At 44.3% G+C, this 17,210-nt stretch overlaps 1 protein-coding gene across 1 annotated transcript in view; it reads right to left on the minus strand.

The window, feature by feature from the left end:
* Positions 1 to 17,210, minus strand: part of VPS53 (VPS53 subunit of GARP complex) — a 60,882-nt gene that overhangs the window by 41,730 nt on the left and 1,942 nt on the right. Inside the window, 5 exon segments of the mRNA XM_033078179.1 lie at positions 736 to 851; positions 1,087 to 1,173; positions 14,643 to 14,709; positions 15,474 to 15,523; positions 16,545 to 16,625. Of these exon segments, the coding sequence (XP_032934070.1) occupies positions 736 to 851; positions 1,087 to 1,173; positions 14,643 to 14,709; positions 15,474 to 15,523; positions 16,545 to 16,625 (401 nt within the window).

Below are 17,210 nucleotides of genomic sequence, written 5' to 3' on the forward strand. Positions count from 1 at the left end.
CATCACACACAAAGTGTGACTTAAAGCTTCTCTGGAGGAGAATGATGCTGAAAAGCCATTAGCCTTGACTTCTCTGTTAATAACTTTCACAGAGAACTGACAGTGAAAAAAAAGAGAATCGAGTTAATTTATTTTTATATCATCCTTTAGGATCATTCCAGTGGAGACAGCAGGAGAAGGAAAATTTTATTCTCAGCACTTCGCGACCCGGCGTTCGTGCAGGGTTTGGTACAGACCAAGAACAGGCTGTGCAACTTCACAGATGCAACATGTAAAAAAACCTGTGTTTTCCTAGATTGTGTGTTCCTCAAGCATATTAAAAAACCCACAAAGGATTATTAGAAATATTTAACCCCAATTCACACACAGTACAAACCACAAGGTTTCTCTAAACTCTTGCTGGAATGAAAGCTGGAGTAGACCATTAGCAAAACTCACTGCAGTTTTAGACGCAAGATTGACAAAAATCCCTCTCATCCTCATCCCTAATGAGGATTCCTAACAGGCTGTCCTACTCCTTAATGAAGCCAGACTCATTCCTTCTCACCAAAGACCAACAGAGCAATCCAAGCAATCGATGCTGCAAACTCTGAAACACAACAACACAGGCTGAGGGTCCCTCAGAACAACACAGAAATCAAAATTCCCTCCAAAAAACGAGGCAGGCTGTGACAGATCACAGAGAACATTGCACAAACTTCACAACTCAGTGGTGTGAAGAATTCCCACACTTACTCCAGAGAATCCACCCCCCCAGCCAGCATGTGCAGGTGGTTCAGGGTGGTGATGGAGGTGGTCAAGTGGCGCTTGGCGTGGTCCAGCTGCTTGATATCCCGGGTGATCTCCTTCACCTAGTGAGTCAAAAGAATCCTGGTGAAATATCAAGCCCCAGCAGTGATATTTTCAGGAGATAAGAAGCCACTCTCTGCTCTTTGGGATTGCAGAGGTGGCAGCTCTGTGAACACTAACAGCTTCAACACAGTGGGGAATTACCAACCAGTCAGGACCAAGGACAAAAATGTGTACTGACAGGAAAAGTCACAGTGTCCCCTCCCTTTCAAAGGCCACAAATAAAGGGCTGCTCACCATTTGTTCAGATTTTTCAGCCTTGTCTTTAATATCCTTAATTTTTACCAAAGAGCTGTTGAATGGCTTTTTGGCTTCTTCCAGGGCCTGGAAAGAAACAAGGTCAGAGGTGGAAAGAAAATCTGCATTCAGTTTCACCTTTCTAAGAAATACACAGTGGTTCTTAACAGCCCCTGGGGCTGGGGCAGTGGAGGGGAGCAGCTTTCTTACACTGAAAATACCAGCAGCACAACAAAAGTCAATGTACCATGTTGGAATATTGAACCTGAGGGGTTTCAGGATTCATTTTACAACAGTGCTTTGGTAAATTTCATCAAGGTATTTCATGAAAGCAGCTCTTTAAGGTTACTGGAATATGTTTTGACATACAAAGTGGGGAAAAATAGGTAGAACTTACTCCTGATCAACACATATTTAGAGCAGAAAAATGAAACCTCCAGAAGACCTCTATGCTCATCATTAATTATAAATAAAAAACACACACACAGAACACTGAGTGCTTGCCCAAACCCCTTGGCTGAATTAGCAGTACATTATCCTGGTGGAAAGCATGATGCTGATTCCTTTGGAATGGGCAGCTCAGCCTCCCACCCCCCTGCAGGAGGAAAGGCTCTCTAAGCACAGGTAGAGAGCCCAGGAAATGGCTCTCACCTGGATTTTGGTGCCCTTTTCTTGGGACACCTGGTTTGTTGTTTTTTTATACAACCATGGCACAGCCTGACCTCACACAAGCAGTGTGAACCACACGTGGATTCAGTGAGTGAAGCCACATGTCCAAAATCACATGTCCAAAATCTGCCTTCTCAAGTAATTCAACACGTTTTGCCTTCCCAGCCTGATAACATTTCCAGCTCCACTTTGTTCCCTGCTGTTAAGGAGCCCTTCTATCCCTCTGTTTTTATATCCAGTCCCATGACCAAGGTTACAGCACAAGCTACAAGTTCCTTCAGCAAATAAATTTAAACACATCTTCATTTGGAAATGGATGAGGAAATTATCTGCCAGGAGCTTTTGCTGGAATATAGCTGGGTTATAATAAAAGTATAAAAGCTGGAGATGGTTTATAATTCATTTTCCAGAGTGGAGGAGGGGGGAAGAAAAGTCTCCTCAAAAATGTTCTGGAATCATGTGAAAGTTAACACTTTATGGATTGGTGTCACAGAGCTGCAGATGTTCACTGAGGGACACAAACACAAAAATGGTGCTGCAGGGTGGCTGAACATCCCCAGCAGCCTCTGCCTGCTTTGAGAATTAAATTTTCTCCTCCATTAAAAGGTTTCTGGATTAAGTGCAAAGCAAAGAAGCAAAGAATGCTCTTTTCAACATTATTTAGCTCTCTGTACCCACATTACTCAAGTGGGTTATTAAGCAAGCAGCAACTGTCTTGCACAGTCTGAGCTCTGGATAGGTCTGTATAAATTAAAGAATCAGCCTGAATTCTTTACAGATGCCAACTGCTGTTTCTCTGCTTCAGCACTAACAGCAAATGCTAATTTTTCTGCACAATCACAGGATTCAAAATGGTGATATTGAATAATTGTGATGAAAAACAACAAAAAGCCTTTACAGGAAAGTGGGTGAAGAATTTGTTCCTGCTGCTCAGAGGAAAGACAGCACACTCAGGGGGGGCAAATCCCCACCTAAAAACTGCCCCTGGAACACTGAACAGAAAAAATGGGATTCTGTCCCTGAGCACTTAAAACTGCCAAAAATAAGGAAAACTGGTGTCATCACCTGGTCCTGACACTTTCACCTCCTTAAAAACTCTGGAAGAACACAAAGGTCTCCTGCTGCTGTGAGAAATGTGCTGGGACAGGGGGAGACACCAAACAGCAGCTGCTGCTCTGTTCCAGTCCTGCCTCACACCCCCCAGAGAAGGGGAGACATTTCCAGAACTGTTAAAAAATTTTTAAAAATTAATAAAAAAAAAAAACCACACAGGGAACTGAACAGCAAACTTGAGTAAATCAGGATTGCTCATAAACACTTGTTTCATGCCTTAAAACTTTCTTCCAAGTATTTGCTTAGCCATTAAGACATAAATCTTTATCTATTCTACTAAAAAAAGAGCTGCATATTCCTTATATGAGTGAGAACACACTAATACATTATATAATATATATTTATATAATGAATATATCATTTGTATCATTTACATTTAGAGATGAAACATTTCTTTAAAACATTTGCTGAAAGTAACACTTATGTGAAAATCTATTTTTTTAAACTAAGAGGGCCCTGTCAGATAGATCTGGTGGGAAGTTCAGAACTGAATAAAAAATGTTAATTCATGTATATGTACAATTAAAAATAACCAGAAGACAATTTAAGGAAATCAATGAAACTTTTTGTGCTTTACATTGCATCTGAGAGTAAAATACTGTGTGTAGAGGAAATAAATAAAGAAAATTAACTAATAATTAAAGAAATCCATCACTTTCCCAGTGATTATAAGACAGAGTAAAGCACATAGAAAAACACATTTCAAATATAAGAAAAACACCTCATATTTAATAAACAGTGTTATTAAGGGATAAGAAACCAACATCTAGGGTATGAAAGTAGGTCTAATTGCTCAAGGTGTATTACAGAAGTTTATTAATCCAACTAATGACTATTCTTTCAGCTGTAAAAGAGAAGGGGAAAACACAGCTACACATGCATTTCCCTTCACACTCTGTTCCTGCTACAACAGTGAATTATTAATTTAAAAAGCATTTTCTTACTGCTTTTGTTACTATTTTATGAATAGGTTTCTTTTGGATAGAAATTCTAAGGAAGAACAGTCTCCAGAGGATGGAAACTGTTTTTATTGCAGCCTGTCTGGTTCCCATGCTGGATGGCAGGCAGTGATCTCCCAGCTGTGCCCCAGCACTGGGTTCACCCTGCCTTCCATTAATAAACTAATTTATTGCTTTCCTCATCAGTGCAACTGGGAAACACGTCAATGCACACACCCCAACAGCAAGCAGGAGTGAGGTTATTGCATTTCCTTCCCTGCAGCAGCAGTTCACTCTGGGGGGCAGAGCACCATGATAAATAAAGGGACTGCAGCCATAATCTGTTGTGGTTGTACGAAACAAGGATGGTGAAACGAAGGTTGCGACGTGCTGGAAAAACACCATCTGACTCCAATCAACAACTGAGCCTGCAAGCTACAATTAACCCATCAGCATTTATTTATTAACTTTATGCACCTCTGAGTCCCAGCACCAGCTGAGAGATTTGGTGTGGAGAGGGCTGGGCTGCTGGGAGGCAGAGGCAGTGCTCACCCAGGTTTTTTCTGCAATGTTTGACCCCGGGCCTTCCCAACTGCTCTGACAAGTGTAAATTTAGCAAAGAGGGCAGGACCAGCCACGGGGGAGAAGTCCAGATCCAGAGTGCTTGGTACAAGGCTTCAGCCACAGATCACATTCCTCTTTCTGTGGTGTAGTGTGTCTGACACATCCTGGATGCAGGAGGGGATGTCCTGGTTCCAGGGCTGCCTTGAAACCCTCAACACCTCCACAAAAACTTTTTTCTGATGAATAAACATCCCAGCCATTTCAAAAAATTAAGGGAATAGAATGTGGAAGGCAGAATATTGACTGGTTCCTGAAGTTTGCATAATTTGTGAATGTAAAAACATCCTAAAATCCAGAAATCCATACCAAGTCATCTTATTTTCTAATAAATATTCTCTTGTGCTCTCCACAGCAGAGAGGGAATGCAGAAAAGCTGAGACTCTGCACACAGGAGGGTGCAAAAAACTCCAGGTAAGCTGGGCAGAGCCATGAGCAGCTCTGCTGTTTGCCAAATTCCCCAAAGCTGGAGGGAAAAACACAACCCATGAATCAGGCCCAGCTCTGCAACCTCCTTCACCTTGAGATGCAACAGGAAAAAAACTCCAAAGGCACTGGTGTAAAACAATAGGGAGCAGAGGTAAATCATGAATCACTGAGACTGCCTAAAATACAGCTTTTCTTGGCATTGTCCCAAGCAGCTCCTAAGGTCAGAGCACACAGATTGCCTGTGTCACCTTTTCACACCAGATCCTCCAAGCAGAGAAGAAATAACCCAAGAGAGAGGTGGGACCAGAGCATGACTTGTCTTTAAATTTGGAAGTGAGGCATTCTTTAAAAGGTTATGTTCCAGTGACTTACAGTACCAGGCTGACATTCACACACACAAAAACAGTGTTAGCACAATCATTCCAGCCACAAAAAACCCCAGAGCAGCCCAGTGAACTGCAGTCAGTGTCTCCAAATCCCTGCAGTGCTGCAGATTGGACACAGCCTCCTCCTCCTCCCCTCCCAGCCCAGCCACAGAGCTGTCACATCACCCCATCAAGCAGCAGCTCATTAGTGGGTGTGTTTAATTTCTAAACACCTCTTTATGCATCCCATCAGGAATCTTGTGCAAGAAATATTTCAATCCCAGGAAATATGCAAATTGGAATTAAGAGGCCTGTGTGTTACTAGAAAATGTCATTGAAGTGGGAGAAAAAAAGCAAATTTTCAGATGACATTTCCTTGCTTGGGGATTAGCTGAACTAAACACTGGGGTTTTTTTTTCCCCAGTAATGGTTTAAAATACCTCCATGGTTTCTATTTGCTTGCTGGTGCTGTGCTAGAAACATGTTATTTTTATTTGAGTCTAACCAATATATAGTTCAATTGAATGTTGTTATTCACATCAGAAAGCTGCCCTCTACCAAGTGTTTTATAGACACATGAATCTGCACAAATTCCACAGCATGCCAAATGTATTTTTAATGTTACAAATAGGGGCTGTGGTCATGATGGTGGGAATTTAATGCTCCTGCTCTTGAACAGTGAGTGTTAATGCTTCTTCATTTGCTGCCACACTTACAGCCCAGATCAATGAAAATCTAGACCACGACTAAAAATAAAGCTCCCATCCCCAATCCTCTGAGGAGCCTCAGCTGTGGAGATTTCAAAGAAACCCTCTCACACTGGAACCAGCCTCACATTTTCTGCTGCTTGAAACCTCATACAAACGAGTCCCCTCAGACTGGGAAGGGTGGGAAATGCACTTTGATTCTCAGACTGATTTCATTTTAGAGAAAAAACCTTCAGTTTGACAGCCAGAGCTAAGCACTGCAGCTGAAACCTGGGCTTGTCTCAGCACAGGACAGTGCCAGCTTGATTTCCCTGAGCAGACAAACCTGAAGGGCTCATCACCCTGGGGTTTGATTTTAGCACATTTCTACCCTGGGAGTTCAGCAAATAGTACATAACTACAACAATTGTCACTGAAGAAGAGAGTTTTGTGTCATCAGCTCCAATCCCAACCACTCAGGCTGCACAGGACACTTTAACATCAGCAGATTACATCCAACACTGCACCAAGCTTAAAATTGCTCTAACTGCCCCTTCACTTAACCCCAAATCGTGCTTGGAAATCAAACCCCACGCTCTCAGCAGCTGCACAAACACTGACAGACACACTGGGTGAAGTGAGAGGTGATTTCCAGGTAGTTGTGGCCAAAACCTTGCAGATTAACTCCTGACTGCACCCCTGGGCTGGTGCAGCATCTCTCTGAGCTGTCAGATTTACTGCATCACCCAGCCCTGCACAGGAGGTGTCACCTCAGTTTTTACTGCATCACCCCAGGTTTTACTGCATCACCCCAGTTTTTACTGCATCACCCAGCCCTGCACAGGAGGTGTCTGCATCACCTCAGGTTTTTCTGCATCACCTCAGTTTTTACTCCATCACCTCATGTTTTACTCCATCATCTCAGTTCTTACTGCATCACCCCAGTTCTTACTGCATCCACCCCAGATTTTTCTGCATCACCTCAGTTTTTACTGTATCACCTCAGGTTTTACTCCATCACCCCCAGTTTTTACTCCATCACTCCAGGTTTTACTCCATCACCTCAGTTTTTACACCATCACCTCATGTTTTATTGCATCACCCCAGTTTTTACTCCATCACCCCAGTTCTTACTGCATCACCTCAGGTTTTTCTGCATCACCTCAGTTTTTACTCCATCACCTCAGTCTTTACTCCATCACCTCAGTTTTTACTCCATCACCCCAGTTTTACTCCATCACCCAGCCCTGCACATGGGTGCCTGCACCACAAGAAAGGTGCTGATGTGCTGTGACAGAGGTTGGAGTGGCCTTGCTCCAGTGAGTAATTTTACATGAATTTTACAGTCACCTAATCTGCATCAGGGCAGCGTGGCCATTTAAATGCTAATTGTGGGCATGGCATAATTTAAAAAAGCAAAGCTTTAGAGCTTCATCATGCTTGAGCCTCATGGTGGGTGACTACAGCAGTGAGCACCACAGCCTTGCCCCACACCCAGCATTAAACACTATTATCACAGAGCAAAACCTCCATCAGACATTCATTATTCTCCTTATCTATTTCAGAATAGCCAAGCTGTGAGTGTCTGCCCTGGTGTTTCTGTTGACACCCTGATTGCAGGTGTTTGCTGCACCTCCCTGTGCCCAGGACATGCCTTGTCCTGCAGGGTTTTGGATAACCTGAGTGCCCCTGGCAATCTCCTGGAGCTGCCTATGTCTGTTTGATCAGAGGCAAAGCATGCTGAATTTATTTAGGAAGACAGTAAATGACTGAGGGATTCCAGCTGATTGGTGTTTGCAACACTGCAGTTGGTGATATCTGCAATATCAGAGCACATCTGCAACATCAGAGCTTGACTTCTGTGGGGGGTAAGTTTAGCAACCACGAGTTACATCAGATTTGCAAGATGAATTCATATCCGTGTTCGTGTGCTGGTTTGGGTTGGGGTAGAGTTAATTTTCATCACAAGCATGGGGCTCTTCCTCTGTCCCAGTCAAAATCAGCACAGGTTAAGGCTTTAAAGGTAAATATAAATGGGGGGAAAGGACAACCACATGAGGAACCCTGCAAGTAGGGATTTCCAAGTGGAACTCCTGCTATAGAGCACAGAAACAACACAGCTGGAATAAACACAACCACACACCAAAAAATGTGGGGCAAGAACAAAAAAAGAAAAAGACAAAAAAAGGGGAAATAAAAGAACTTTAAATACCCACAGCAAGACACAATCTCCTGCCTGTTTGGAATTCTATTTTCAGGCTGGGTTTCTTGCTTTGTTGGCATCAAAGCCACGCAGGACTGGTCACAGTCTGCAGCTTGCAGTGCCTTCAACACCACCAGCACCTGCCTCTTGCCAGCACAAACACAACCCCATTGCCAGCCTCAGGACAGGAACATCCCCACTGAAGCACAAGGTCAGGCTCAGACTTGCTCCTGCCTTGCAGCAGATGGCAAAAGTTAGGCCAGCATGAGAATGAAGAGCACTGGTTCTTGCTGGCATGCCACTCACCTGAAACCCCGTGCACTGAATGTGTTCTGGGCTAGAAAAAGCTCAATGTCTCTACAAGGGAAGGACATTGTCCAGCTGTCACAATTCACTAGGGAAATGACTCTGAATGAAGCTCACTTTTGATTTATTTTGGCAGCTCAGCTCCTGCTTATTATTCACGGGTTACAAAAGAATATTATGGGACTTTAATCACTCAGCTGGAGCCTTACGGAATCTGTGGCATGATTTTTCATAAAATATATAAAGTCACACAGCTTAAAATGCTGTATTTAACCCCAATCCATTCACTATCTCAAAAAGGCACTGAAATCTAACACCAGTCATATTTCATATGCTCACATTTCAGAATAATGACCCATTCATAAAAATCCAGGAGATAAAGCTTAGCCAGGCAAAAGAGAATTTTTATAACTGAAAGATGGTGCTTACAACACAAGGGGTTGTGACACAAAATAGCCCCCAAATACTTCAGAGACTTAGGTTTAATTAGTTATTAAGAGCTTATGAGTGTCAGGGCTGTCCCAGCAGCAGGGGCACATCAACACCTTCCAGGTGAGTCAAACCTGGGCACTGTGAATTTGATGACTGGAAGTGAGCATGTGTTTAAATAAATGAATAAACAGCAGGGAAGTGCCTGGGGAAGGAGATGTGCAGGCACTGGGTGTCTCAGTTCAGCATGAAACAGAACCTGCAGTCAGGAAATCCACCTCCACACGAGGAGTGCAGGGAAAGGAGGGAGGCTGAAGGAACAGAGCTGCTTCTCCAGCAGGTTTATGCAGCATTTCACACACTTCCAGCTATGACCTTGTCAAACCCACAACCTGTGGGCATTTTTCTCTGCCAGACACAGCCTCCTCCTTCCACAGGCTCAAACACTGCCAGACACTGCAGCACACCCAGGGCAGGGCAGGCAGCTGGAGTCTCCCCACAGCTGCAGAGCCCAGATGTTCATTTTCACATGCCAGGAGAAAGGACAGCCCTGGCTGACCAAAAGATGGGATGGCCAACTGAACTGTCTGGCCTCAGGCTGGGCAGCAAGGATATATTCCCATTATTTGACCACAGCAGCTGCCATCCCTTTTCTTGTACTGCTGGAGTTATGAGAAAGAAAATATATATCACTGTTTCATGGAGCAAAACAAAGAGGGAGCCAACCAAAGCAATCCAAGTTATCAGCCATGAGAAACAGCCAAACTTTTTCCCAGCCCAGGCACATCCATTTGCTCTTCTAGTTAACACTAAACTCTGTTCTAGCACTAATTGAGACAGGCCCTAATGGAATCAGACACATTAAGCAACAAACCACAATTTTCTTTGAAACAGTCCTTATTTGATGCAACTTCAGTCATTTACACACACTGTGTGCACAGGGCAGGAAGGGAAAAATGGACCAGAGATAACAGAAAGAAGTTTGTTGGGTTTTATTTAGATCCAAACTATCAAACCACAAATCCATTTGGGATCTTGGGACTCCTCTGGGGCTCTTGATTCTTCCCAAAATGGATTTCAGTTGAATCCACCTCACCTTTACCCACCCAGGCACCTCATCCTGGTTGCACAGACACAGCCAAGGGTTAAACCAGCAGCAAACACAGAGGCCACTTATTAGAAGGACAAAAGCCTGATAGGTGAAGCAGCTTCAGCCAAACAACCAGTAAAGGCATGTCAGCAACTGTCAAAAAAATTACAGCCAGCCCAGCAGAAGCTTCAGCAATAAACACAACTGAGGAGTGACACACCAAACCATACGGAGCGCGTTAAACGCTCCGTGGAAAAATCTATGGGAACTTTTTATACTGCACCCTAGGGCAGAGAGGAAATTATGCCACAACTGGACTGCAGCTCTCAGCAAGGTCAGCCCACACTCCAGTTCAGCAGCAGCAGCTCTGAGAGAAAAAAAAAAAACAACATCCAGAGGAAAAATCGTGTAGCACTGGCTCCCTAGGAACTGTTACAACTGAAGCACAGCAGCTCCTGCATTCCCAGCCTCTCCCAAGGCATCCAAAACAGTCCAAGTCTGGGACTCCCAAGGAAAATTTTGTTACACCCTGCAGAGGAATGTTCCACCCACGGCTGTTGTTTCCTCCCATAAAAGGATCATTAGTGAGATAATTTCTGAGGTTCAGGGCATTGTCTGCAGATTTTACTGAAATATCGCACCAGGAAGGGGAAGCCAAATGAGCCAGACTATTTTAAGGCTTTTGCATTTGGAGGAAATTCTAGGGCAAAATTTCAAAAAGGCAGATGCTTTGAACTGGGAAACGTTATGCTTTGTGGGGAAGGGAGCATTCCTGTCTTTAGAGCTGCTTAAATAACTCTTTTTGAGGCTACATCTATTTGATGGCCTTTATTTTTAGACTCAGAATCTGCTTTTGCAGACACCTCACTGCTAATTCATCCACACACGTGAACGTGAGCAAGACTGTTTGGGGAACAGTTTAAAAGCTGCTAGACAAAAAAAATCTACTTTTATGTGAAAATTTCTTACTGAAATGCCTTTCATAGCCACAAATGACCTCCAAGCCCTGTTCCTCAGTAGTGTGATCCCAAACATCATCCCAGCCACACAGCTCAGGAGACTCCACCACAGGGAGCACAGCAGCTGGACCTGCAATCAGCATTTTGCATTCCCTAAGGTCTCCTTAGGGAGAATGGAGAGCACATTTCCATAGCTGCACTCTGCACAGGAATCAGACTGGGATTTAGATTCCTCTGACTGGGACAGTAACAAGCAGCACCACTCAGATTTGTCTGTGCTGGCAGCGCTCCCTCGCCATCAATTGTCAGCAAAACGTTATCCTGCTCTCAAAACCAAGGCTGGGCTCCCCTCTCCTGGACAGCTGGGAAGGTGCAGCTCTTGACAAGGCTCCTCCACAACACAGCTTTGCAAAGCTCTTTGCTGGGCTTAGCTGAAAATAACCACTTCTCAAAAAAAAAACCACCAAAAAAAACAAAACAAACCCAGTCAGCCAAGCTGATAACCTCAGCTTGTCTTCTAGAACCTGGAGTCCAAAAACGGGATTGGGTAGGTTGATGATAAACCCCACTTGAATTAAGTGCCTGCACAAGATTCCCAACCATTTTTTGGGCAGCTCTGGCTGACAGGAGAGGGAAAAGCCAAGGCTGAGCTCCCTCACCTGCAAGGGCAGCAGGGATGGAGCAGCACAGACAGCTGAGGGCAGGGGCTCAGCAAAGAATCCCCTCCCAGCTTGCTTTGAATTAAACACATTTTTTTTCCTTCTGCCACTGCATCCAAGGCTTGAATTTCCTTTGGAAAGAAGCCACAGACTGAAAGGATGTTTATTCAAACTATTATTTACCCCTCAACAAGGACATCTCCAACACAACGCTGGCAAACAGTGGCCACAGTATCAGGGGTTGTTAGGAGAGAATGTGACTGCAGGAGAGAGGTTTTTGAAAAACACCTTTCAGGCCCAATCCTGCAGTTAAACACACAGGATCCTGAGCTCCCACTGAAATTGAAGCAGCTATAAAATCACAGTTCAGATGCACTTTTATTTATGGTACATCCTTTCAAAGAGACAATGGACTGCAGCGCTCCTCTTGGATCTCAGTGTGCCAAGGGATGGAAATCAAAAGGCAGGAATTTTCCAAAAAGAAAATTCTCTAAAATTTTCCAAAGTACTGTGCACTATAGCTGGAGACATTTCTTATGGTAAGAGTTACAAATGGAAGAAGATTAGAGATTAAACTAACTGATGAGGCTGCTTTTAAGCTTTGTTTCAAACCTCTTGCCAAAGCTGGCTGCCAGCTGTTTCCTCACTAACCAAGGGTGGTTTGCTCTTGTGGTTCTGATGATAAAATGCAATAATGATCTCCATCCTGGGCTGCCTAGGGGTGAGGCTCACAGGATGACATTTATCTAGCCATGTGGATGTGTCAATCCAATTTTGCAGGGAAATACTGGTCTGGAGGATACAAGTTTCTACATATTTAGTAAGAATATAAGATCAGTAGAAACAAGAACTTAATTTTGCTGTGGGACCAAATTACCAGGAAAACTAAATTAGGAAAAAAACCAGCAACACCAATTCCCTTCCAAGAACCTGCCTTAACAGCACCTTGTTTTCAGTTGTTTCAAAATAATTTCTTACCATGCATTGGAAAATAAAACCCAAGTGGGAGAAGTCAGGCCTCTTGCTTTATAAAAACATTTCCAAGTGTTCTTGATTCCCCTGAGAATATGCTGGTAAAACAAAGGCACTTTTCAGCACAGGAACAGGCAGCTGAAGTTGGAAAACAAAGTTTTCACCCCCACAATCTGCTACCAACAGGGTGGTCATGTGAAAAGGGCTCTCACTCCCCCACACAGCAGGCAGGGGACTCAGGGGACACAGGGCAGGGGTGACAACAACAGTGAATGTTTCTTCTAGGTTTCCTCTGATTTTGGGGTGATAAATATGAAATTCCATCTCAAACTGAAATGCCATTCAGGAGTTCCCCAGCTCTGAAAGGTGACCTGCTTTGCTGCAGGTCCCTCCAAAATCTGAGCTTGCTGATGCTCCTTCACTGCTTCAAACCTCAACAACCAGCCAAGTCCTACCACTCCAACAGTCTGGTTGCAGCAATTCAGACAAAAAATGCATACCCAGGTGTGAAATGATGGCTTGGATTAAAAACATAGAAAGAAAAGGGTCACAGCATTTCAGAATCAATCTGGTTTTCTTTCCAGAGAAGTAACACTTTAAATAATTGAATGGTTTCAGTATTTGTTGGGATCTCACAGTAAGAAACAACAGTTGTGCTCCTGGGAGATTGTCTGGCCTCAGTCCATGCAACTGCAAGCTCTGGCACCTGTCTTAAAGTTTGCTTCTACTTTGCAAAGCAGCAAAATGAGGGAAAACAGGAAAATCCATAGCTAACTACAGGAATATTTGTGATTAACTGCAGCTCCAGGCCACTTGAAGTAAGTCCTGATGGACACACAAGTGAACACCTGAAGGTTCTCATTTAATCAGGATTTTAACTGGACCCCTCACAACCAAACTGGAGGAAGGGCAGCACAGACTGCTCTGGAGAACTTCAAAGGGATGGAAGGGTGAGAAAGCACAGACACAGGACAGACAAAGCTTGCACAGAAATCATCTCCTGTTATCCCACAGGCACAGGCACTGCTTGTGTTCATCCTTTTCTCCAAGTCCTGAGGGCACTCCAGGCAATCCTCACCCACAGCTCTTCTCAATCCCACTCTTTTGTGATCCTCTCACAGAATTCATCCTCTCAAATGGGCCCCAAAGGCTCAAGCAGCACCAGACAAACTCTCCAAATACTGCACCAGCTTCCACTCCCTCCTCAGTTTCTGTAATTGCCTCCCCACCTGAGTCCTTGTCTCAATCCTGCACAGTAATTACAGGCAGCACCACTCCCAGCTAAGCCACATCCAAAGCACATCCCCAGTTTCACAGCAGCACTTAGACATCCATGATTAAACTACTCCAGCTGGGAGAGATGAGCATGTCCCATGTTTTTCTAAAGCAATACAAAAGTATGGGCAGGTTCTAATTCCCTCGAGGGCTCTGTGGCAGAAACAGGATTAGGAATAAATACCAAGGAGGGGAAAACAGAGACGGTGATTAGCCCATGCCAGTCTTAAGGCTGGTATTAAGAAGTCACTGAGGAACCTTGACTGATGGTTCAAGGTTCAAGGTCCTTGGTTTAAAACAGGACAGGAAATGGAGCCAAAGCAGGTGACACCTCAAAATCAGCTGACACAGGGGCTGAGTTGAGCCCTCACAACCCCTGCAGCCATGGCTGGGCTCACCAGTATTGAACTCCCAGCAAACACCTCTGTCAGGCAAAAACAAGTGAAAACCTGAGGGCTGAAGAGGAGCTGCAAGAGGAAATGGCAGCCAGTGATCAGCACAGTGCCCAACAACTCAGGACACCTCAGCAAACAGCTCAGTGGAAAGGACAAACAGCCTTGTATTGATCCCTGCCCAGATCAAATGTACTTGTACCTGTTCAGGGCAGCTCATTTTGTCACCAAGTGCCACACAGGCCTCCTGCTTTTGATCTTTAAATCAATTCCTCATTCACTTCCCTTCAGAGGGCAGGCAGGTCAGAAGAGCTGCTGAGTGAGCAGCTCATGAGTGTGAGAGGCACACAAACATCTCAGCACCAGCAGCAGAGGAGTTCTGGCTGCCAGAGCCATTCCTCAGTGGGACATCCCAAGCTGAGAGGCCCTGGCATTCCTGGCTGCACATACCTGCCTGCCATCCTGTCCCACGTTGGTCTGGCCCCTCACCACAGTTCTGATGTTGTCATCCAACCTCCTGCAGGGAAAAGCCCAGAGTGTCAAACCCAGCCTCAGTGAGCCCAACCCAAACCACTGGGGGAGTCCTGAGAGCTCCAGAACCAATTGAAAATAAAAAAGCTGATGTTACCAATGCTAAACTCACTATTTCCCCCCTCCCTCTCTGTTCAATGGCACTACCTTGCACAATTTAAAAGTCCTGTTGCAAAAAATAAAAATCCATTTCCTAATTTAACCCGGGTTTCTTGCATTCCTGTTCCCTTAAGCAATACTGTCAGCTCTCCCTTGTCTGTTTGCATTTCAACTTCCCACATATCAAAGTGCTGTCTCAATCATTTCATGTTGGCAGCATCAGCCAGCACAGAAAATTTAAGTATTTAATGCACACTTGTGTTTATTTCATACTTTTAGAACCAATAATGACAATTCAAAAATACAGAGTGAAAAGTTTTTACATTGACTTCTTGGCACTTGAGTCCTTTGGGTAGTTTGCTCACTCAGCCTTTAAACTGTAATAATATTAGGTACTTTTTGATTCTTAGCTGTTTTTCAAAGCTGCACTTTGCAGCCCATCAGCTTAAACAGCCTGAAGGGCACATAACAGAAGTGAAATACAAGACATTATAATTATTTCTGTGCCACTATTAGACTCAAGGCTGGTTCTATCCATGCCTTTTAAACAAACTAAATCCTGTCAGCTGCAGCACAAAAGCTGCTTTTATGAAACCTTGGTGACAGCCAGACCAGGCCACATGAGATGCAGTGAAATGGAGAAATATTTACCTTATTTTCAATCTGATCTTGTTCACGACTTCATCAATGTTTGCCAAAGACTGGAACATAAAAAAAAAAAAAAAAAATCAGAGAAGTGAAATGGTGAATGTTTTACAGAGGAATATGTCAGCTGTGATCACAAACATGATCACAAACACTTCATGACACAGGGGTGTTGAGGAAGAGGAGAGCAATGGCTTTGTCTTACAGCTGGAGGAACTGAGACAACAACTCAGCTGCTTCTCTGTCACATCATACAGAACAGAAAAAGACAGGTCAGGGCTCAGGGCTTCCCCCACCCCTGAGCTCTGCCTCGTCCTTTGTCAGCAAAACTGTGTGACAGTGACCTCCAGTGGGCAGTGGGGATGGGGACAGAGCCTCTGCCTTGGGCTGAGACCCCCGACACGCAGAAAACAGCCTGGCAGGAGATGCACTGAGGGCAGTGCTGGGCAAACAGCTCCTCACTGCTGGCAAGGGGAAAAAAGCCAAGCCACACCATGAGAAAAAGCTATGAGCCAAAAACCACCGGTGCTGCAGGGGATCTCAGAGCAGCCTCACAACACAAACTTCCCTGTAGAAACATCTCTGTTTTGCAAGAGGTTCATCCAAAACTCCCCCTGGGGCCAAAGCTGGGAACACAAAGCAGGGATGTGTGCCCAGAGCAATCTTATTCTTTAAATTGCAAAAGAAACAACAGGAGGTCAAAGTCTCCTGTGACACTGCACAGCCAACACCTGCCTGATTTGATTGAGAACCCCAGGAATTCACCCATGATTAATATATGAAATCTACTCCATCTGTGTAAAAATGAATTTATTTCTACAGATCAAAGCAGGATTTTAACTACAGCAAGCACTCTGGGTGGATAGAGACCACATAATGACAGCAAACCCTGTGAGCTGCAAATTTAAGAAGTGATTCTTGTTAAAGCTTTATTTCCCTGCTAGTGTTCAAAATAAAAGGTTTGGGTACAGATTTAAACACTGGTTTGGTCATTTGCTATCAGGTTACCCTGATAAATAAAATCTGATAGTAAAAAGTGTGAAAGTAAAGCCTGAGAGTATTTAGAGCATGACTTACTTGCTCAGTGGGAAAGAGAGCATTAATATATTCCACAGCATTGAAATCTGCTCTGTCCAGTGGATCTTGGCTGGGAAATACCTGGAGAGAGGGAGGAAAATAAACACTATCAACCATCATCAGTAATTTCTGTAACTCTACACAGTTTCTACTACTTTTACTCCCTTCAGCACCCACTTCCAGTTGTGCTTCACAGCATTTCTCTAACAAGTGGCCAGGAGTAGAGCAGCCACATTCTCTGCAGGGCTCTGACTTCCCAAAATCCCTGTGGATATCAGCCTGGATAAACACAGACAATTCACACACATGATTCCACACACAGCCCTGGCACAACCCATCCAGGAATTCCCAAAACACACGAGCCACTAATGCATCCCAAAGCATCCTGATGCTTTTGTTGCTGTCTGGGAACAAGCTGAGGCTCTGCCCTGCTCTTGGCAAAAGCTTTGCCAGGCCTCGTGGTGACAGAAGGGTTTGCTTTCACAGCCCTGTAATAGGAAACCTGATGAATTAAGGAGTGGTTGTACAAGTTCTCTGGAGATTTGGGTTTGCCACTTTTCACAGAAACACAATCTGCTGAATGATTTGGGAAGGGGGAGAGAGCAGCTGTGGTGCAAACAGATCTCATCTGTCCTCAGAAGTTCAAACAACACAAACATGAGTGCC

This window comes from Catharus ustulatus, chromosome 22 (genome assembly GCF_009819885.2).
Source record: "Catharus ustulatus isolate bCatUst1 chromosome 22, bCatUst1.pri.v2, whole genome shotgun sequence".
Classification (NCBI taxonomy): Eukaryota; Metazoa; Chordata; class Aves; order Passeriformes; family Turdidae; genus Catharus; species Catharus ustulatus.